We start from the raw sequence: 23036 nt of genomic DNA, 5'->3' as shown, positions 1-23036 counted from the left end.
ACCTCTTCTTTAAAACATCCACTGATAGCGATTCCATAACCTCCCTTGCTAACCTATTCCAGAACTTAATTTATAGATAGAAAGTTTTTTCTAATATCTAATCTAAATCTCCCTCGCTGCAGATTAAGCCCATTATTTCTTGTCCTACCTTCAGCAGACATGGAGAACAACTGATTACTGTCCTCTTTATAACAGCATTTAATATATTTGAATACTTATCAGGTCTCTTCTCAGTCTTCTTCTCTCAAGACTAAACAAGCCTTTCTTAACCTTTCCTCATCGGTCAGGGTTTCTAAACCTTTTATCATTTTTGTTGCTTTCCTCTAGACTCTCCCAAGTCTATGCACGCCTCTTCCTCGAAGTGTGGCACCCTAAATTGGACACAATACTCCAGCTCAACTTGCCCATTACCTCTTGTGTCTTACATATGACATTCCTATTAATACACCCAAGAATGACGTTAGCCTTTTTTCCAGCTTTATCACATTGTTGACTCATATTCAATTTGTGATCCACTATAACCCCCGATCCTTTTCAGCAATACTGCTGCCTACCCAGTTATCCCCATTTTGTCGTTGTGCCTTTGACTTTTCCTTTCTAAATATAGTACTTTGCACTTTTCTTATTGAATTTAATCTTGTTGATTTCAGACCAATTCTATAATTTGTCAAGGTCATTTTGAATTCTAATCCTGTCCTCCAAAGTGCTTGCAGTCACTCCCAAATTGATGTCATCTGAAAATTTTATGAGCATATTCTCCACTCTATTATTAAAGTAATTAAATGAAAATACTGAATACTACCAGAACCAGGATAAACCCCTGTAGGACCCCACTAGATATGTCATACCAGTTTGACATAGAACCATTGATAACTACTCTGAGTAGGTTTTACAAGAAGTTGTGTACTCACTTTATAGTAATTTAATGTAGACCACTTTTCCCTAGTTTGGTCATGAGAATGTCATGTGGGACTGTGGCAAAAGTGTACTAAAATCAACGTAAATCATGTTTACAGCTTCCCCCATCCACTAGGCCAGTTACCCTGTCAAAGAAGGAAAAAAAGTTGCTTTGGCATGATTTGTTCTTGAGAAATCCATGTTGGCTATTACTTATCACCCTATTATCCTCTAATTGCTTACAAATTGATTGTTTAATAATTTGTTCCAGTATTTTTCCACGTATCGAAGTCAGTGACAACTATGGTGATTTTACTGACAGGAGCAATTGTCCTTAGGAACTGGACCCAGGCCACCAACTCATTTCACATAAAATATAAACAAGTCTTCAATATTAATTGCTGTTGGTTACCAGTGACTTTAGTTAGATTTGAATCAGTAAACTAGAGGAGAATGATTCTGTATCTCATTACCAATCCCTTAAACCATCTAGTCCCCCAGATCCTCATTTTTAAGAATGGTTGTTTTTTTGTCAGTGTAAAAAATTGAATTCTACTCAACAATGTTATGGGTCCTCAATGAAGGCAGCATAACGAAGTCATGAGGGTGTGAAGAAAGCTGTTCAGGAGTTATTTGGAACACAAAAAAGTCTCAAACTTCTATAAATTAACTGGGAATATTTTTGACAGTCTTCTGACCAAACAACTGAACTACAGACTTGCTGTGTAGCCTTAGGCAAGTCACCTCATAGTTTATCACCTCTGTTTACTCCAATCTAAAATGGGGATACTACTACTAACTAGAACTGTATAAAAGAGTGACAAATTAGTCATGAAATTTGCCATCATTTCATCTGAGGCACTTGCCAACTCCTTCAATTTTGTATGTTTGCAAAATTCAGTGAAATGGTTATCTTTATATTCAGAACTTCATTTTGGCATGCTTCTCCTGCCTAGTCACCTTCACTTGAAAATTACTCAATTTCCATTCAAAAAAATCTGAAAAAAAATTCATGAAATTTTAGTTTACTGATATTAAGACAGTGTTTGCATTTGTAATAAAATGCAGCCCCATGCTCCCTCCCAGTTCAAATACTTTCACTGCAAACATTTCAGACACTTCTTGATACCACACAGGGGACAGTGTCGTTTAATTAATGTTTAGATAGTGTTTTCAGATACCTGTATAAAGGAGGTGATTAGATGTGCAAAATAAAATAATAATAATCAATGCCCTATATATTCTCTCTAGCAGGTTCTCTAGGATCCAGGATTCTGACCATTGAAGGATTGTCAATCTGACAAGGGACTATGGGATCAAGTGGCTGTGGAATACAGCCACACCAGTGCAATTTCTCTCTTTGCAGAAGCCCCTGGAAGGCTAAACTCCAGTGATTGGCACAATCCAGTGTATTTCCTCTCTGTCTGGGGAACACTGGATCCAGTGATCTGCCCCCACCCATGTGCTTGCCCTCTGTGTAGATGCCCTGTAGTCTTTGGTGATCTGGCCTTGCTAATGCTTTCAGCTGCAATGGGCTGTAGAGAAGCTAAGGACAAATGAAGAAAAAAATCTGCAGATGAAAGTCTGAGGCTGTGTTTTCCTTTCCAAAGCGCTGCTACATTCCTATAAGCCTGTGGCTTCCTGCATCCTGCTGGAGTTTTTCTTTTCTTTCTTTTTTTTTTAAAATCCTTTCTGTGATATCTTAAGAGGAAAATGTCCAGTACTAACAGGAGGCATTTTGTTCTCTTTATTTCTAAGTGGACTTTAGCCCAGTTACTACAGACTGAGTCACTGTATAAACAAATAAAATAAAACCTCTTCTGTTATGTCCCTCTGGACAGGTCGGGGACACGTTATGCTCTGCTCTCTCTCTTGCCTTCTGGAAGCATCACTGGGTTTGGCATTATACTGCAATAATAAAGAACATGCTTTTTGCTGTTCTTTTTTAATATGCCCTGGTAATTCCAACAAGTTGATATCCCAAGAGTGCTGCCATTTCATTAGCAAAATAAAGGCACCGGGGTATATCTTTGGGTAAGCGATGAAACTAAGGAAAGGAAATGTAGGCTATTAGGGAACAGTGGATCTATGTGTCAGTTACTGGGCTTACTGAACCTCTGACCCCTCCTGGTCTACTTGAACGCACCCCCTCTGAGGTCTCAGGCCTTGAAATATTTCCTCTCTTGGGATGGAATTATGCGATTCTCTCACTTTTAGAACGAGACTTGGATGCAGTCCCCAGCAGCTAGCTGTGATTACCTCAGCAGGTTCTAGCTAGGTTCAGTACCTGTAGTCCTTTCCCTTCCAGGAGCTATGACAAGTGGTGTCCAGTCACCAGACAGCCTTCTTAAAGCAAAGATTTGTTTATTTAAAACTCAAACATCCCAGAGAAAACAGACCTTAAAATAATAACCTGCTTTCTCTAAGGTTTACTGGTCCCTGGAAGTTGGAGAAGGCCCGAGTTGCTTTCAGACATCCTGCAGGGTGCGTGTCTGTTCCATGCCCAGGAATAGCACATTCACGATTCCCTCACTCTTTCCAGAGGGTCTTTTGAATTGTTTAGTGTCCCTTTGATGTCTAGGCTCTCAGCTTGGCAAAACTGCTTTGTAACTTTGGGATGGAGCCTGGAAATAGGCCATTATCCTGTAACTGACCCCCAAGTGTTGGGAGGTTGCTCATCTAGAGCAGTGGTCACCAACCAGTGGATCGCGATCGACTGGTTGATCCTGGAGCCTCTGACAGTCCATCTCCAGTTGCTAAAAGTCCGGCAATTCCCTGCCTGCCCTGGCCCCGCGCTGCTCCCGGAATCGGCCAGCAAATCCCTGTGAGCAGGGAGCGGTGCAGGGCTGGGACAGGCAGGAAGCCTGCTTTAGCCCCACTGCGACACTGACTGAGAGCCACCTGAGGTCAGTGCTGCCCAATGGAAGCCCACACCCCTCCCACACTCCAACCCCCTACCCAAGCCCTAGCCCTGAGCCCCCTCCTGGAGCCAGCACCCCATACCACCTCCTGCACCCCAACCACCTGCCCCAGCCCTGAGCCTGCAGCCCAAATTCCCTCCTACACCCCCAACCCCCTGCCCCAGCCCTGAGCCCCCTCCCAGAGCCAGCACCCTGTATCCCCTTCTGTAGCCCAAAACCTTGCCCCAGACCAGAGCCACCTCCTGCAACCAAACTCCCTCCCAGAGCTTGCACCCCTCACCCTCTCCTGCACCCCAACTCCCTGCACCAGGTTCAGCTCAGAGCCTCTCCCACACTCCAAACCCCTTGGCCCCAGCCCAGAGCCTGTACCCCCTCCCGCACCCCAACCCCCTGCCCCAGCCCGGTGAAAGTGAGTGAGGGTGGGGGAGAGCGAGCGACGGAGGGAGTGGGGATGGAGTGAGCAGGGTGGGACCTTGGGGAAGGGGCAGGGAAGATCCTGGGTTGCACTTAAATTTAAAAAGTTATCTTGTGTTGAAAAAGGTTGGAGACCACTGATCTAGAGCCACTCTGTTGCTTTCCTGCTTGTTTTTCCAACAGCACCTCTATTAAAATAAACCAGTACAGTCACACAGGAAAGTTAAATAACTCAGTAATACAGTAACTACCTCACTGACCAGGTTACACATAGTATTCATAAAATTATCATATCTCCCTATTCTTAGATTTTTTACATAGTAGCTCCTCATCTGCCATACTATGAGACTGTAGATCACATTCCAATGGAAATGGTGAAATGCCCATCATCTGGAATGCCCATTTAAAACTGACCCCAGCCTCACAGGGAAGGAACCAATGTGTTATGTGGCTCCTGGTGGGAAGGAGTAGCTGACCAAATACATATTGTGTGGATGGGATTTTGGGGAAGTTTTAGTTTAACATCATTTTGGGAGTTTTCTTTGCCTGACACAACTAACAGCCCTCTGAGGGCTGCTCTGAGTTGTGCCAAAGGCCATTCTGGCTGCTGGTGATTGCTGGAGTGCAACAGAACTCTTGCCATGCCCCTTTTCCTTGGCTCTATCCCTTGTGCTATGGGCAGGGAAGGGAGTGGCACAGAGCCAGCCACGCTAGCTCCATGCCACCTGGGGATTCCTCCACACTGGGGCAGTCCACAGATGGTTGAGTAAGACAGCTTTATAGCCCCTTTGCCCCTCCAGAACACTATATGATAGGCCAGATTCTGGCCTGCAGAGAACAAGTCAGAGGAAGGGACTGCTTCTCCAGTGCCTTGCATCTTGTGTATTCATTTACACCTGTGCATAGTGAATGCAAAGTGAGTATAAACTGTTACCATTCTGATCTGATAGCATTTTGCACCCAATTTGAACTCACTTTGCATGCCAAGATGCACAGGGCAGTGAAGAACCAGGCCAAGTGGTGTTCAAAGGTAGTTATTAAAACTCACCCTTACACTGCTCTGATCCTGGTACTATTCTGAGTACCTCTTCCTCCCCAGGCTGTCCGAGAGCAGCCTGAGGACTGCTCTGATTTACGCTGGCCTGTAAGAGCCATAAGAGGCAGAAAACGTAGGCTGGGATTGGTATAGCATAGAAGTGGCCCAGTCCAACCTCCCTTTCCCTTGCTATGGTGGCAGCAAAGAGAGTATATGGCATATAAATCCCAATGTTGGCTCTATGCCTCCTCAGGATTACACTTGTGCTGCAGCGATCCTCCCTAGGAAATTCGGACCAGTTTTGCAGCCACAGTATACTGGCAGTTTCACTAAAAAAAACTGCACCACACCTGCAGATCTGACCTAGTATCTCATCCTGTCAGGACATGGAAGGCAGCAGAGATGTCTGAGATTCACATGGCAGCTTCTGCAAGACAGTTTCCATAGGAATATATTTTCATTTTGTGGCTGTAACCAACTTTACTCAGCGTTTTGAACAATAAACATGGGTGTGGGAGGAGTCGGTGACTAGCAGGGACAGAACATCTGTGTTCTTGCAGACACAACTAAATTGCAAATGCCATTAAAGTTATGTGACTATAGAAGTGTCAGTGTCTTCGTGTGTTGCCCTGAGAGAGGTCACATCAGTGGAACTTTGTGGTAAATGAATGCCTTACTCACTTGGAAATCCTCCAGATGATGCATGGTAGATGCTGAACAAGCAGCTCTTCAAATAAGAATCTGGTGAGGTTTGTTTTCATCATCAGGTAAGTTGTAGGGTAGGGATACGTTGCGTCCTTCTACAACACACCAAATTAATCCTGGTTCTTGTCTAGCTCTTTCTTGTGCATATTTCTTTTAGTATCAGTCACAGATAGAATCTGCTCACTGGCACAGGAATGAAACTTGAAGTCATCAGTTAGATCACCAAATGTTTTTTCATCAGCAGGTTTGCCTATGATATATTTAGAGATACTATGGTTTATAGACCTACAGTCAATGCCATCAATGACTTTGCACCCTCTGAAGGACATTCTGTATTTCTTCTAGAGGAAGAAACACTTACATCATGTGGCATCACTTCCTGCCAGCCAGCTTCATCAATAGGAGGAGACTCTGGAAAACATTTTAATCTGCTTTAGGAATGGGGTTCTGGTGTTTCTCCTTTATGTTATTTACTTTCTGTGCGTCCCTCAGGTTGGACAGGGCTATCTTGACTTTATTTCCACTATCCACTCCTCAACTTTTACTCTCCGGATCTCAGGCATGAGAGAGAGAGAAAAAGAATAAAAATAAAGGGCACACGTGAGAGGCCCAGGAAATCCGAGTGCCATAGCGAGCATGTGTGAGTGGTATTTTGTGCATTGGTACAGCGTGACCAAAATGAGGTGTAACGAGTGTGTGTGCAAGTATATCAGTTAATGTGTGTCTGTGTACGACTGGATAGCTCTGTGGGATTTCCGGGAGATAGCAACGGAATGGTGGCTTTGATTGTTTTGTACAGCTGCCTTCCCTGCCACTAACTCCAGTTGCACGTGGTATGTGGTTATGAATATACATTTCTGGTGGGGGGAAAATCTGATCTTGTCATAACTGCATCATCATGTTACATATCCAATTCCATCTCTTCCTTTGGCTCTGTATATGCAAGAAAAGCCTGAAAATTACACAGGGAGCTTCCACTATCTGATAACTGGGTGAAAACCAGCCGAAAATGGTGGTTTCAGTTACATATTGGGTTGATTAAAAATGAGAGCAAGTGATGTAGTAATGTAACTTGCATCCATTTGGCACCAGTGTGTGTGCAAAATAAAGTGTGCCTTACCCCATTTTGGTATTCTGTGGGGATCAATTTTATCACTGAAGCTAATGGGAATGTACCTATTTATACTAGTGTTGAATTTTACTCTAGAGATTGTTGGGATGGATCAGGCATAAATCTGAACATGTGTGAGCATTGCTTTATTTTATTCCCAATCCTCCATTGGCCCCTTGCTGCGAAAGTTGCACTCAGTTTGCACACCGACAATACCAAATCATTGCAAATTTCTTCACTTTACCATCTAGTTCAAAGCTGTATTCTGACTAATTTACACCCACTATCGAATTTACACCACATTTATATTACCATTGAATTTGGTTCTTCTGGGAGTTATACCTGCTAACATCTGACTGCATTTAGCTGAATTTAGCCTGCTGTGTGTTCAGTTATGAAGTTTAAAATGATTTTTCATTAGCAAACATCAGAAATAATCTAGGAAACCATATGGGGAGTAAGCTTAATTTCTAATAAAAAGGATGGATTCACTGGCTTCAAGCTGATCAGGCAAACTTTCAGCTTCTTTCTCATTTGATTCTCATATGAATCTGGGGAAGTTTGGGTAGCAGTGTTTAGAACCAATGGGTTGTTTTCCCTGTGTGTGCATAGGGGTCAGGAGAAGGGGAGTGTCCTTTTTGCAACTATTAACTAGACAATGGTGCTGTAACTGTAAAGTCTCACAATAAAGAATAAACCTATTGTGTCTCTGGCTTGTTTCCCACATTTCAAAGGCCATGAAGCAGCAGCAGCAGCATCTTTGCCCCTGGGTTACTGAGAAGGCAAAGTCTTATGCTTATTAAATGATGGCTTTCTCATATGATTTGAAACAAAAAAGGCACGCACATACAAAGCCAAGATGTGTATGTTTAAAGCTTCTTCTGCCACAAGGTCAAACACATTAAAAATAACAACAAAACTTTGGTCCTGTAATGTTAGAGGAAACCCACTTGCCATCTCTCCCCTACCAACCCTTACTCTTCTTTTCTGTAGTGTGAGGCCCCGGTTTCCAGTACAATTAAGCAGGGAGCCAATGAGATTTCTGCCGCCCTTCCTTCCACTTGGCTTAACTGCTGAGAAAGAGCCTCGTTCTGCAGGGAGGCGGGCAGCAGTGCTTGAATAGCCTCTAAAGCATTCATTATCTCGCTCCTAATTACACGGCGGACATACTGCTGCCTCTGCGTACATGGGAACATTGCATCACATTAATCAGCAGAGGGCTGTGCCAAGATGAAAGGGTCCCCTTGTCTCTGCTCTTTGCGGTGGAAAATGGGGCTGGGGGAAGGAGGATATTTATCAACCCCCAGTGGAGGGAAGGCACAGCGGGTGGACCCAAATCCAGTCCCAAGGCCAGTTCAGCACTTTAGCTTGCCTCCACTCAATCCCTGTACTGGCTTCCACCATAATTTACCAACCTACTTGTAATAAATGGGCTGCTTTTGCTCATGCAAGATGATGGATCAACAGCCCTGGAGCCTGAAACCTTCTACCCACAGAATGGGTACAGCAAAAACAGCAGCGGGGCATGTTTCTCTTCACACCCACTGTTTCTGTGCCTCACACCTCTAGGAGTGAGTGGGGAGTTAACTCTCCATGGCCTGTTCAGTCCATGACCCACTCTGATCAGCCTGCCAACTAAGGTAGTGATTTGTACCAGCTATGGTGGGGGGGTTGGTAATTCTGACACCTGTCCTTTGGGACTTCATAAGAGCCTCCACGCATCCCTTACAAAAAACTTCTCATTTCACATGGTCACTAGAACAAACATCAGATGATAATTTAAGAGGGACTGTCAACTTAGATCAGATTCAAACTGATACCTAGAAATGAGAGTCTCCATGTCCCATTGGCTAGTACTGAGCCATCCTGTTCAATGTAGTATAATTTTTAAATGAAGTCTTGAAATTTTAGGAGTCCTAATTCTTTATCCCATTGGAAGGATATTTATGAGAGCCCTGCATTTGTCTAGTGGGTGAGAAATTGCTTTGGGACTCCAAGGGAGGTTTAAGGCATCTGCACTAGCTGATATTTAAACCAGTTAAAATTGGGAGGTGTCCTGTGAAATATCAGGGTCAGATTGGAATACCAAGCGGCTTGCTCAGGCTATGCTATCTATTGATCTATGACATGACGGCATTGCACCAGGACAAGATGGGTTTCATCCCTCAGCAAAATAAGGGAAGGTAACAAAAAAAAAGTGTATAAAATACAGTACTTTGCATCTATTGGTTTCTTTCGTTCACTTCAGAATAACCCACTTCAGAACTGCCCGCTTTGTTTTTAAAATGCTACAGAGATTTGCACCAGCCTACTCTCATCTCTCATTACTCCTCTCCCCCTTTTCATCTGGTACTGATCTCCGGCCTGTTACTTCACATAGTCTCACCCCTGGTGGTGAGAACTCCCTTGCCTCGTTCTTTTCATTTCTCTCTTTTGTGCTATTGTTTATTCTATTTTCAATATTTTATTTATAATAAAACACACGCAGTTTTGAAATTGCATTAATGATAAGAAGAAAGATGGGTCATTTGGTAGTAACCCCAATATTAGTACTTATTGCTCACTGGTGATGCGCACCTTTGAAATACGATGGGTGGATGGATAGCATATATAGGTAAGATAGGAGAGGTAAATGATTTTCTTTATTATTTTACTGTAAAGCATTCGAGATGCAGTGTGTATTAATGATACTACACAAAACCAAGATTATTTTGTACTTCTTTTCCTAAGGCCACATGCTTGTTCCATGTGCAATAATCACATTCTTAGCACTTGGGCAGATCTAGTATTGTATGAGAATTCTTTCCAAGGTCTCACCAGTGATTTCTAATGGAATACCCCCTGCCTTTGCCCCCCCACCCCCCCACCCCAAACATGCTCATAGGGAAATCTCTATAGGCAAGACATCATTCAGTCCATTTCTAAGCCTGATGGATCCTCCTTTTGTCAGACAAAAGCTTTCCATCCCCTTAAGCCTTTCATTCGTGCAATAAATCTACAGAAAAGTTGACATCCTTGGTGAGCACTCTGAAAGATCAGCTTGTCACCCCTTCCCAACAGGCCAGGCTGGGGTTGTTTTAGCCTGTTTAAATCTCCCCTCTGTTTATATGTTAATGTTCTTATAATCGCAGAAAGTGTAAACACTGTTTTTTACAGCTCCCTATAGTATGGGAGCACTGAGTTGCTAAAGGAAAATTGTTTATTGGGCAAAGAGATTTGTTTGTTGACAGTGGAATGATCAGTTCTCAGAATATGAGGAAATATAATAAACCTGTAAAAATGCATCATCAGCCATACAACCATACAAAACAGGGCTTGCCAAAAGCCTTCAGCCAGTGAGCCACAGGTCCAGGTAGCTGGGAGAGTTGATTTTTAACGGGGAGAGGTCTGAGCAGACCTTCAGCACCGAGACCTCTGTGAAAAGAGAGTATCAAGTTCCGTGGCAAGTCTGTTTATGTGCTCCATTTGGTGTTTTTTCAGATCTTTGTTCTTGGATAAGGGCTCATAGCTTGGCATCTTCTGCTAGAACCTGAAGTGAAGTTAACTCTCCATAGGAAAAGCAGAAAACAGTGTGGTGTAGTGGAGTAAGAACAGGACTGGGAGCCAGGAATTCCTGAATTCTAATCCTGGCTCTCCACTAGCTTGCTGTATGACTATTTGTAAAATACTATTTCCTAAAAATAATGGTAATAACAAAAACAGGCTGTGGTTAGGATTTGTACCACTAATATTTCTAAGGTGTTAATAAAACATCAAGCTCTGTGAAGCAGGGGGGTACAGTTACAACATTTTTTCCTTTATATCAGTAAGAAAAATATTACCAGTTCCAGTGGTATTCCCCATTAAAAGTGTAGAGAATAACCACTCAAACAGTAATAGCTTATCTACTGGATAAGAGTTAAAAAATGCAAAGCCGAACCAAACCGTCTATTGTACAAAGTTTTTAAGTGAATACATTACTGGTGAAAGGTGCTTGCCTGTGAACTATGAAACTAGAGCCCTCTGTCAACAGACCAGGTACAGCACAGGCAGTGACAAAGGAAGCGTCACCCATCCTAGCCTACTGAGAAATTTCTCAATTCTGTCCAGAGAAAGACCCACTCCTAGGAGAAGGTGGGTGTCAGTGGCCTACTTCACTGACTTCAATGGCAGTTGTACCCACCTCATGCTAGCGTATGAATTTGGTCCATCTTAAAAGTAGAATATAACATAGACTATCTTCTTTATGTTTTCAGTGTTGTAGCCCTGTTGGTCCCAGGATATTAGAGAGACAAGGTGGGTGAGGGAATATCTTTATTGGATCAACTTCTGTTGGTGTGAGAGACAAGCTTTCTGCGTAGCTCGAAAGCTTGTCTCTCTCACCAACAGAAGTTGGTCTAATAAAAGATATTCCCCACTGTGTCTCTATCTTCTTTATGGGTAGAGATGGACTTTAAAAAGGCCTAAAAGCAGGATAGCATAAGGAATGCTTGCACTGCCAATGCCATGCTCTAACTCTTCACAGGCAGAAGACTCTAACTGCTAGAATCTTTTCATCAGCTGTACGAGGCCACATCATTAAAACCATCATTGCTACTGGTTCCCTTGTTGGGCAGTCTCAGTTGAGAGGCCAAGAAATAAATGGACTATGGACTCAGTTTTGTACTCTAGCAGTGATCCCTTCAGATCAGGGCTGAGGCACATTGGTAAGGTAATGTGAGGGATCTGGGGTTTTGCTCAGTTGCTGCCTGAGCTGTACCTACAATATAGATACATGGAAGATGTTAGCCCCCAAGGCTGTCCATTCAGCACCTTTCAGCTACAGCAGATTCACAAAAAAATTAAAAAGCCAAAAAGCTCATTTCAAACATAGCTGGAAATATTGAACCCTATTCAGTTAGGACAAGATATTCACATTCACAGTGATGGACAACAAATTACATTTCTTAAAATGTACTTCTGTAGCAGAAGGATACAAGGAGGATTTACAGAGCAGGTTTGCTGCAATAACTACAGAAGGGCCTGAACCAACCCCCCCACCCCCAATTAACAAACTGGCTAAGAGCATCACATCCTTTTCTACTAGATAGTCCACAGGGAAAGTAAGAGCCTACTGTAGCTACCCAGTAATGAAGTCACTCCTTTTGCCTCTGTCTTCATGAACAAGGTCAGCTCCCAGACTACTGCACTGGGCAGCACAGCATGGGGAGGAGGTGACCAGCCCTCTGTGGAGAAAAGTGGTTTGGGACTATTTAAAAAAGCTGGATGAGCACGAATCATAGAATATCAGGGTTGGAAGGGACCTCAGAAGGTCATCTAGTCCAACCCCTTCTCAAAGCAGGACCAATCCCCAACTAAATCAAAGTCCATGGTGCCGGATGCACTGCATCCGAGAGTGCTAAAGGAGTTGGTGGATGTGATTGCAGAGCCATTGGCCATTATCTTTGAAAACTCATGGCGATCGGGGGAGGTCCTGGATGCCTGGAAAAAGGCTAATGTAGTGCCCATCTTTAAAAAAGGGAAGGAGGAGGATCCGGGAACTACAGGCCAGTCAGCCTCAGCTCAGTCCCTGGAAAAATCATGGAGCAGGTCCTTAAGGAATCAATTCTGAAGCATTTAGAGGAGAGGAAAGTGATCAGGAACAGTCAGCATGGATTCACCAAGGGCAGGTCATGCCTGACTAATCTAATTGTCTTCTATGACGAGATAACTGGCTCTGTGGATGAGGGGAAACCACTGGACGTGTTATTCCTTGACTTTAGCAAAGTTTTTGACACGGTCTCCCACAGTATTCTTGCCAGCAAGTTAAAGAAGTATGGGCTGGACGAATGGACTATAAGGTGGATAGAAAACTGGCTAGATCGTCAGGCTCAACGGGTAGTGATCAATGGCTCCATGTCTAGTTGGCAGCTGGTATCAATAGGAGTGTCCCAAGGGTCGGTCCTGGGGCCGGTTTTGTTCAATATCTTCATTAATGATCTGGAGGATGGAGTGGACTGCACCCTCAGCAAGTTTGCAGATGACACTAAACTGGGAGGAGTGGTAGATACACTGGAGGGTAGGGATAGGATACAGAGGGACCTAGACAAATTGGAGGATTGGGGCAAAAGAAATCTGATGAGGTTCAACAAGGACAAGTGCAGAGTCCTGCACTTAGGACAGAAGAATCCCATGCACTGCTACAGACTAGGGACCGAATGGCTAGGCAGCAGTTCTGCAGAAAAGGATTTAGGGGTTACAGTGGATGTGAAGCTGGATATGAGTCAACAGTGTGCCCTTGTTGCCAAGAAGGCTAATGGCATTTTGGGCTGTATAAGTAGGGGCATTGCCAGCAAATCAAGGGACGTGATCGTTCCCCTCTATTCGACACTGGTGAGATCTCATCTGGAGTACTGTGTCCAGTTTTGGGCCCCACACTACAAGAAAGATGTGGAAAAATTGAAATGTGTCCAGCGGAGGGCAACAAAAATTATTAGGGGACTGGAACACATGACTTATGAGGAGAGGCTGAGGGAACTGGGATTGTTTAGTCTGCAGAAGAGAAGAATGAGGGGGGATTTGATAGCTGCTTTCAACTACCTGAAAGGGGGTTCCAAAGAGGATGGATCTAGACTTTTCTCAGTGGTAGCAGATGACAGAACAAGGAGTAATGGTCTCAAGTTGCAGTGGGGGAGGTTTAGGTTGGATATTAGGAAAAACTTTTTCACTAGAAGGGTGGTGAAGCACTGGAATGCGTTACCTAGGGAGGTGGTGGAATCTCCTTCCTTTGAGGTTTTTAAGGTCAGGTTTGACAAAGCCCTGGCTGGGATAATTTAGTTGGGGATTGGTCCTGGTTTGAGCAGGGGGTTGGACTAGATGACCTCCTGAGGTCTCTTCCAACCCTGATATTCTATGATTCTATGATTCTTTAGCTTAATTAGTAGAGGCCACTTTTTGTATCAAAGGTCACAGATTCAGTCCTCACAGATGAGCTCAGTGCAAAAACTCCCTTAGACTATGGTAATGCTTGGATCTACTTCTGCTCTTAGTCTCTGCAATGTCTTTAAACTGGGCCAGTCCAAAATCCCAGATCAAAAAATCCTGGTATGTTCAAATCCAGAGGGAAATCTAAACATAGCAGAGTAGGCACGCCTCCAGCAATCTGAGTTAGTTACTTTAAGTAAATTTAAAAAACTGAAGGCTTAAATCAGATTTATAAAAAAGGGAAAGGAGGAGGAAGAGATGATAGACAAATAGTGAGTATGAAAAATGGTTGTGCCACCCCAAGTTTCCTGAAGAGGAAAATGCATCCAATTCATGAATCAACAGGTAAAATGTTTTGCATATGGCTCTGCATACACTACTTACATAATCTTTTTCAAAATTTAATCCAACCAATTGCCAGATTTTAAGTTTTTCAGCAAAATGTAAACTGGTTAAGTATAACCAGACAGCACCAGTTTGGCCTGTACACATTACACAGTGTACTTTTTGGGATTACCTTATCAAGAATGCAAATAAACTGGTTTAGCGCATGTAGCCCACGCACAATTGTCTGAATGATTTATTTTTTAATAACGGTCAGATAAATCACTAAACCTGGGATCACGTTTGTTAGTGCAGTTGCAAGTCTGGCTGCAAACAGAAACAGCAACTGCTACATCTATTTCCATTGCTTATTATTATTTATTGCTATTTGTTAAGCACCAGCAGTGTAGTCAGTTGTGCGAAGATACAAATGCAGATAGAACTTAGCTCCTTGGTGTAGGGACTATGCACAGAGCATAGCAAGTAGGACTGCAATATGAAGACCAAGGGAAAACCTGAAACTATTCATGGGACATGTTTAGTGTCTGCTTTTTGGAGTTTTGAATGAATTAAAGAAGCAAATAAACTTGTGAGGATGTGAGAGAGCACGTGTGTATGTGTTTTAACGGTCTCTGGGTGAATGTGCATGCACACACATGCAAGAAAATGTCCATGCCCTCAGAAGTATGAGAGGAAAACATGGATCCACTTCTTAGGGATGTGTCTACCGAAATATTAATAAGGAAAAGGTTGGAATGTAGTCTTACATAATTCATTGCTGCTGGGACACAGGGGGAGAGGGAAGAATGGAAAAAACAGTCCATAAAGATGCCAATAGTTTCTAAACAGAAACATCTGTTGAAGTCTTAAAAATGGTCAGGCCGTCAGCAAACCCAGCAACAGGAACGCCTGTAGTTGATCACTCGTACCCTCATCAGTACTGTGAGCTCGCACCCCTGGGATCAACATACAGCTTCAGAGACAACTTACACAATGCATCAAATACAGCTCCTTTCTTAAAAGGGAAGGCGGAGGGGGAGGGGAAGAGTTCTCATATTCAGGGAGGGCAAATGATTATTTGGAATGGAAATGTTCAGGGATAGTTGCAAAAGAGTAAGTAAACTTGCAGAGGGCAAAAGGAGACCTGGTGGTTTATCTAGTCTCTCCCAAAGGGGCTAGTGCAGTGGATTTTCCATTGTTTTGTCTGGTCTAATTTTAAATCTCAGGTAATAGTGCTTTCTCTGGTCCCCCTTGGCAGACTATTCCAAAAATCTCACAAATCTTCATGGCCTTCTGCATGACTGCTTCCCTTCTCCCTTCATGATATTTCACTTTGTTTTCTTTATCCCTTTTGACAGTCACCACTACCCCTGTACACCTCAGTTCCAAACAATAGTTTGGCCTTCCTGAATGCAGCTCTTCCCCTCCCACTCCTATATTTGAAGTACTGTGTAAATTACAGTATCGGTGTCCCTCTGCTGAGGCCTACAGGAGGGGACCCCAGCTCTGCTGGCTCATATAAGGTCCCCTGGAATGGAGGTTCTAACCACTGCACCTCATCAGGACTGCTGGGTGCTAAAGTCCCTGCACACCATAGACTGAAGCCTTTCCTAATCCCTCCAAACCCACACAGTACTCCCTGAACCCCAGTAGCTGACAATTAGTCACTTACTGTGCCATGTTAAGACTTCAGTTGCTACATGCTTAGTAAAGAAAACTTTATTCACCAAGCAGTTAAAACTTCATTCATTAAAACTTTAATTAATGGTAATTAAAATTTTTACCACTAAGTGGCAGGTAGAGATCTAATCGCAGGAATGGGTGGGTGAGATTCTGTGGCCTGCGTTGTGCAGGAGGTCAGACTAGATGATCATAATGGTCCCTTCTGACCTTAATATCTATGAATAATCCATAAAACACCATTTTTGTTTCAAAACCAACATTCCAACAGCCCATACTATGCATGGGAGTGGGAAACAATCTAGCAATGAATGTTTGAGTTTACAGAGTATTCTGTTTCAGTTAGTGGTGGCTGGAAAAAAATCACAAGATCTTTATTTTACATTTCAAAAAGGGCTAAGGTTTGAGTATTCATCTTGCAAGTTTGAAAAAAATCTCAGTAAAATCCTTCCCCTTCCTTAAACTAAGCACAGTCATTTTCATATCAATTGCCTTTCTACAGAAAGTTAGAGTGGGGCAGGGGGGCCCAACATATGGCTTCGATCGGAATTCTCACTGCAACATTAACCATGGAGACACAACCAGCTCCTCCACAACAGCAGCAGAGAGGGAGCAGACAAAGCTGGAGGAGTGCGGCTAAAGTGATCAGATATTCAAACAAACAAATTTTTAGGCACAAATCTATGGATTTTCATATTTGGACTTGTTTAGATTCTGCATCCCAAAATCCCAATTGGAGCTTTGTACTTCATTTTCAGACCTGAGTGCTAAGTTGCCTCAATATTGAGTATTCAAGAAAGTGGTCGTTCCCAAGGTGGCTATTTGCCAGCTTGTCCGGCGCTACACTCCTTCCAACACTTTACTTTTTTGTTAGAGAGGCTGCTTTGAAGAGGAAGGGATGGTCACTGCTTGAAGCTCCCTTGATTAATTGCTGTAAAATCTTCCCTATACTTAACTTTGTTCTCTGACCATCTCCTGATCCAAGTAAAACTATCTCAAGGGATGACTGCATGGCAGTGGACTTCTTCACTCTACCAGCTTTGGAGTCGACTATTTGCATGCAGTGCTGACTGGGATTTGGATAAGGTTTCAGACAGTGGTGCTGGAACTATGGGGTGCCGGGGTGCTATCGCATCCCCCGTCTTGAAGTAATAATAACATACACCAAATACATTGTCTCCATGGTTTCCATTATCAGCACCCCCACTATAAAAATTGTTCCAACACCCAAGGTTCCAGAAGGCATAAAGTAATGGCACTGGACCCAGCCCTGTCATGCAAATGCTGCTCAAAACACTGACAAAAAAGCACCACCAACAGTTTTGGCTTTCCTCTGTGGGCGTGCAGCAAGGCTTTAGCATTGTGTGTGAGGCAGAGGGACACTTCAAAGCACAAGAAAGAACAAAAAGACTCAAGCAGCATCTATCTTCCCGCTATTCCAACTGTAGGCCTCTAACTGGTCTCAACCAGCTGCTTATAACCAGTTTGGGCTCATGAAGGCCCTATTTCTCCACAGCACCACCGGCAGTACATAAGGAAGAATAGTCTACAACCAATGGCGGAGGAAAGGGAACTTATAACTCAGTGTTAAGCCTCTTAGAAAGTGAACTGAGGCTCCACTGAGATTTTATTTCACAGCCTGGCAGATTTAATACTGTCCATTGGATCAAAGGCACAATGCACTCTTTCTTAATTCTTGTTGAGCTCTTCATTGCTCTCCAAATGGCAGGAGGGCTGCAACGTCTTGTTAGGTCAGCCATTAAATACAAGGAGCCCAGTCCAGAAATTCACCAGGCACCAAAAGCCAGGGTGAGACTCTATCATCCCTCCTAGAGCATAACTTCTGACCCTTCTAATTCCCCTTCACTCCCCGCTCCCTTAATACGCTGAAGGAAGAAGCACTGCTGTTGATGTACAAACCCCTGCTGTAATGGCTAGTAAAAAGGGCAGCTCCACATTGGCACTGATCCTGCCTTCATCTCACTGCATTCATTGTCCATGAGAACAGAAGCTGGATTAGAAGAGGGTTTAGAGTGCATCAGGGCAATAAGATTAATAACTGCTCTGAGGTTCATTCATGATCAATTGAGTGTGCGTGTGAATCTAGGGAGGAACTTCTCTAAACAATGTGTGGTACTGGCAATGGCAGTTGTGGAACAGGAAATGTTACTTTGAGGTACAAGTGAAATAACTCGATAAACTAGGCCTACCAAATGCTGTTTTGCTTGCACATATCCACTAGCATTCACCCCAAAAGATTACTATGTGCCTGATCCTTCCCCACTGAAGTTAATAGGAGCTTTACCATTCCCTTCAACGGGCACAGGATCAAGCCCTAGATGAGAGAAGGGGAGGATTACTGTCTGGAACTTTTCACTTTGAAGCAATTGAGCCAAAGACTTGCTAATGAGATGAGCAACTTATCGTAACAAGTTTGAAATAATTTAGCTACTTACAGATGCCAACCATTCTGAACTTTGTAGGATCATCCTGATTGCAACAGATTCGTCCTAATTTCATATCCTGCGAGTGGCAATGATTCCCAAAACTATTTCATGCCAGCATAATATTGGCACCTTGTGACATCATATAGTGACATGATAACCTTATGTCTTGATGCAGTCACTCTGTATTGTGATATGATGTCACTGTGATATTGCACAACAGTATGATGACAATTTTGCCATGACACCATGGTGAGATGAGATGACATAATGGATTTATTCTGAAGAACAAACAGCTGCAAATGTTAACCCTAAATAAGCCCAAACATTGTGGTACAACTGCCAAGACCTCCTTGAAGGTAGGGGGCATTTCATTCTTTTATCTTTGCCAAAGGAGGTATTAAATGAAGGTCAGCTGAAAATTAAAATGCCCTCAAAAATATTAATTATTCAAACTTATTCAATTAATTTGTGTGAGACTTAATAAGCATGGACTGATCAAAAATATGATTATTTAATAACAGCTGCTTTTTGAGCTGGGTGTATTGTTGTGACTGGTCAGGTAAATCACATAGTATTGCTTCTCTTTCCTGATTGGATGACCATATAAGAATTCCAGTGTGAATTCTCACACATGGAACTATAAAATACAGTTTCCACAGATGATCATGCATGTGAATGTGAAATTTGTTTTCTATGGGCAGTCATGCCAATAAAACTTGATTACTCAGCTGTTTTTATTAAGCTAATTAACTATTAATAGAAAATGTTGTGCAGTATCTGCACGTTTTTTTATGTAGTTCCCAAAGTAGCACCCCAAAGCTATGTTTCCTGAACACACTGACTAATGGGAGCTGTGGAGATAAGGTCTTTTCTGCAAACAATGTCACAGCTTAAGTACACTTGGTATTTCAATATGTGCCCACACAGATGGATTTTTTGGGCAACACAGCTCTGTTGGTAATCAAAGCCCTCCTATATACAGGGCAAGACGGGGTGATGGTTACTAATATGGGAACAACGTAGAACACCAAATGATTATCTAGAGAGATGATACTATTTTACATTTATACTGTTTAGCACTTTGTCCTGCAGCATTCCAAAGCAGTTTACAAACTACATAAAGGAATCACTACATCCATCACTGAAATGCAGCCATTTCTGTGGTGGAATGCAATGGCTATTTAATAGTGCACAGCAACACTACACAACAGTTTAGGATAGGAAGTGAAAAAGAATAGTGTATCCTACTGAAAATCGAATGGGGGATTTGTGCCACAAGTACTCCTTTTCTTTTTGCGAATACAGACTAACACAGCTGCTACTCTGAAACCTGTCATAGCGTAGAATTTAATTCTCCAAACTTATATCTGAACGGTTAACAGTTGGGGGAAAGTGCTATGGGATCTTTAATCACCACATGTGATCAAGACCCTGGTTTAATAGCTCATCTAAAACATGACACCTCCATCCACCCAGTGGCCCCAACACAATGCAGACAAAGGAGGAAGAGAATAGATGGGCCTGTGCCATCCAAAGCAAAGTCTTCGCAAGATTGTGCTTGGCACCACAAACTCTGACCACCTGAGCAATTTATATTGGAGTCACGGAGAAAGGCATATGGAAAACCAGTGTAGTTAAAAAACAAAACAAATAATAAAAACAGACCCTTGTTTCCATTTCCCAAAGTGCCAGTAGCTTCTCTAGGCTCTTCATGTATTGTTGGTGCTCTACATAAGAACAGCCATACTGGGTCAGACCAAAAGGTCCATCTAGCCCAGTATCTTGTTTTCTAATAGTGGCTGTTGCCAGGTGCCCCAGAGGGAATGAACAGAACAGGTAATTCCCAGGTTCTGACAAACTGAGGTATGCATTGTTTTGACTGAGACCCTCAGCTAAGTCTTTGTAATAATTTTCAGTTCTCTTCTCTCACTGATTCATGCTCACAACTCCCTAGTAGCATTCATGGGAAATACACATATACACTGAGGAGAGAATGGACCCCTTAGAATAAGACATGGTAACACATGCATGAGACAGACTGATAGTCAGATATGGAGTCTTTAATCACTACAGTAGGTCATTGGTTTAAATCTAGACCAGGCCAGCATAATAACCAAAAGGTGTTACTACTTGATGACTGTTAGGCAGCCTATATGAAATGATCTGGGTGTTTTCTAACTTGGACAGATGTGTACATCATCAGATCATTACCACCACAACTGGCACTAACTGTCCCCCTTAATAGCAGTTTCTGGACTGACTGGGCCATGGAGACATTACCTCTCACTCCTAGATGTGGTCCGTTCACACTTTAGGATCGAGATAAGTTAACAGGGCAATGAGGAGAAGCTTGCTCTGCTGTTCTGTTGATAAACAGAAGAATACATCAGCCTTCAAGATGGTCACACCAGCACTAAGTTACTTAAAAAAATTAAAAGGGACAGATGGTAGGAAATCTAAGAATGCTGATACTCCTGAGAAGGGAAGTGAGACTTGGGTCGTTTGTAAAAATAGCCAGAATTATGTCTGTAGCTTGAGCAATACTCAATTTTTCAGTTTAAAAGGGTCCTCAGAGGCAGCAGCTTTCATTTGCCTATCCCAAGCTTTCCTAGGGAGCATGGGAAAATAAGCCCATTGTGTTTGAGGGCCTTGAAAGGGAAAGGAGGCTTGTTGGGAGGAAGCAGGGAGAGAGAAGAGTTAGATCTCAGCTTGAGGATGGAATTAAACAGAAAACAAACACACATCATCCCCCTCCAACACACACACACACACACACACACAGCCCTTAAACTCCGAGTGAACTCCAAAATCCAAGACTGGGCTGGGTTGAGGAGCCAGTGCTTTAAAAAAAAAAAAAAAAGTTGTAAGAAAAAAGCTGACTGTGTGTGTGTCTCATACAAGCAGCTCAGGAAAAGAGAGCTGTCAAAAGCCAGCTCTGTGTCTGGCTTTTTTGTTTCTGGTGAGGATTTTATAAATATTTGGAAGGTTGCGTGGGGGATGGGGGAGGGAGGCAAGATAACTTTGGGGCCTTCACGGCACAGCAGTTTTCAGGGCCTGCTTTTCATTAGTATCACCTAGCAACCAACTCATCTGCTGCAAATCTCATCACGCCCCAGCAAAGCATCCAAGGCACGCTAATCTTTTCATTTAATAGCAAAGCTGCTGTAATCTTTCTTCCTTTTCTCTTCTTAAACTGCAGACAACAACAACAACAACAATAATAATGATGATGATGATAAAAAAAGAATCCAGTCCTGTTCCTCCTGCTACCCTCCCCTGACCAACTCTCACTGATCTAGCGCTTTGGTGAGCTCCCACGTATGACCTGTGTGTGTGTGTTCTGACTGATAAGTACCAACTGCAAAGGGAAGCTTGAGTCCACTTTACTTTTTGTGCCATGCATGTTGGAAGGGGGGAGTATTTTGCAGGCTCTGTGCTGAGAGAGGGAGGCAGGGAGACAGCAATCAGGAGTTAGAATAGCTTAAACCAAACTCTGGCTTCAGATAGTGTAACTGAGACTCCCCAGCAAGCAGGAGAGAACTGGTTTAATCTGGCATGTGTGTATGTGCGCACAAAGGATCACCGCATCCCCTTTTGAACTGGAGTGAGCCTTGCTCTGTAGCTGATGTGTTCTATTCACAGCCAGCTGCAAAACAAGGCAATGCTATGGAATCTCCCTGGGCTTTGCCCATCATATCACTGCTGAAAATGTCACCCGTTAGTAGGGGGAAGTGGTCAAACAAAATAAGATTTGTCCTGAGTATCTGCCCAGAAATCAAACCCCGCTCCAAAATTTCCAATTTTTTTTTTTTTTTTTGCTTTTGACATTTAAGATAAATCCCCTGCCTCATTTTCAAGCATCTCTGCACTTTCAGATTCCAAAGGGAAGCACCAATATACCACAAAACAGGCCACACTCACAGTATTTCTGAGCTGGTCAGAGGCAAGAAGGACCTGAAATCTTATAGGAAACCCTGTTCTCATGAGATTTCTGGCCTCACTTTTGCAGATGAAACAGAGTTAGATACGCAAGGTCTGTGCCACCTTCCCTTCATCTCCTTTCTCCTACCACCTCCTGGATACTTTTAAATGCCCCTTCCTCCCAAAACAATGAAGCTTTAAAGTGCTATTCTGAGGCTAACTCCACATTCCCTGATATCCTGCCTAACACGCTGTTGCTTTTTCTGCATCTCTAACCTGTAAATCTTGAGCTAACCTATGACACCTACATCCTCCCTGCCCAGCTGCATGCGGAATCTTCCAGAATAACAATCGCCATGTTTGAAAGGATTCAGCAATTTCAGTTGTCTCCTCTTCCCCTTGGAGCCATCTGAAATTTCCCCAAGCTCAAGGCTGGCAGCAGTTCTTGAGGAAGATGCTACAAGGGACTTCAAAATCCTTATGCAAAGCTTAAGTCACTTGGAACAATAAGATATTTGCAATATCAGATGAAAATGAGGGCAGGATCAGTTTATATCAGGTCAAGTAGAAACAGAGAGAGACATGGACTCTGAGGAATCTGTGCTAAAATTGGGGCACTGTAGTGCCAATGAAGGAGC

The 23036-nt window shown here is 43.0% G+C and overlaps 1 protein-coding gene across 5 annotated transcripts in view; it reads right to left on the bottom strand.

Moving 5' to 3' along the window:
- The window catches only part of RAD51B (RAD51 paralog B), a 631962-nt gene that overhangs the window by 87451 nt on the left and 521475 nt on the right, over positions 1-23036 (bottom strand). Inside the window, exon 11 of one of the 5 annotated variants that reach the window (XM_037900284.2) lies at positions 20758-20840. The exons of the other annotated variants lie outside the window; for them this stretch is intronic. Within the exon in view, the coding sequence (XP_037756212.1) occupies positions 20782-20840 (59 nt within the window). The 3' untranslated portion in view covers positions 20758-20781. The remainder of the gene's footprint in view (positions 1-20757; positions 20841-23036) is intronic. 5 annotated transcript variants of the gene reach the window in all.

The sequence above is a fragment of the Chelonia mydas genome, chromosome 6 (assembly GCF_015237465.2).
Source record: "Chelonia mydas isolate rCheMyd1 chromosome 6, rCheMyd1.pri.v2, whole genome shotgun sequence".
Classification (NCBI taxonomy): Eukaryota; Metazoa; Chordata; order Testudines; family Cheloniidae; genus Chelonia; species Chelonia mydas.
This window is presented reverse-complemented; position numbering and strand designations above follow the sequence as displayed.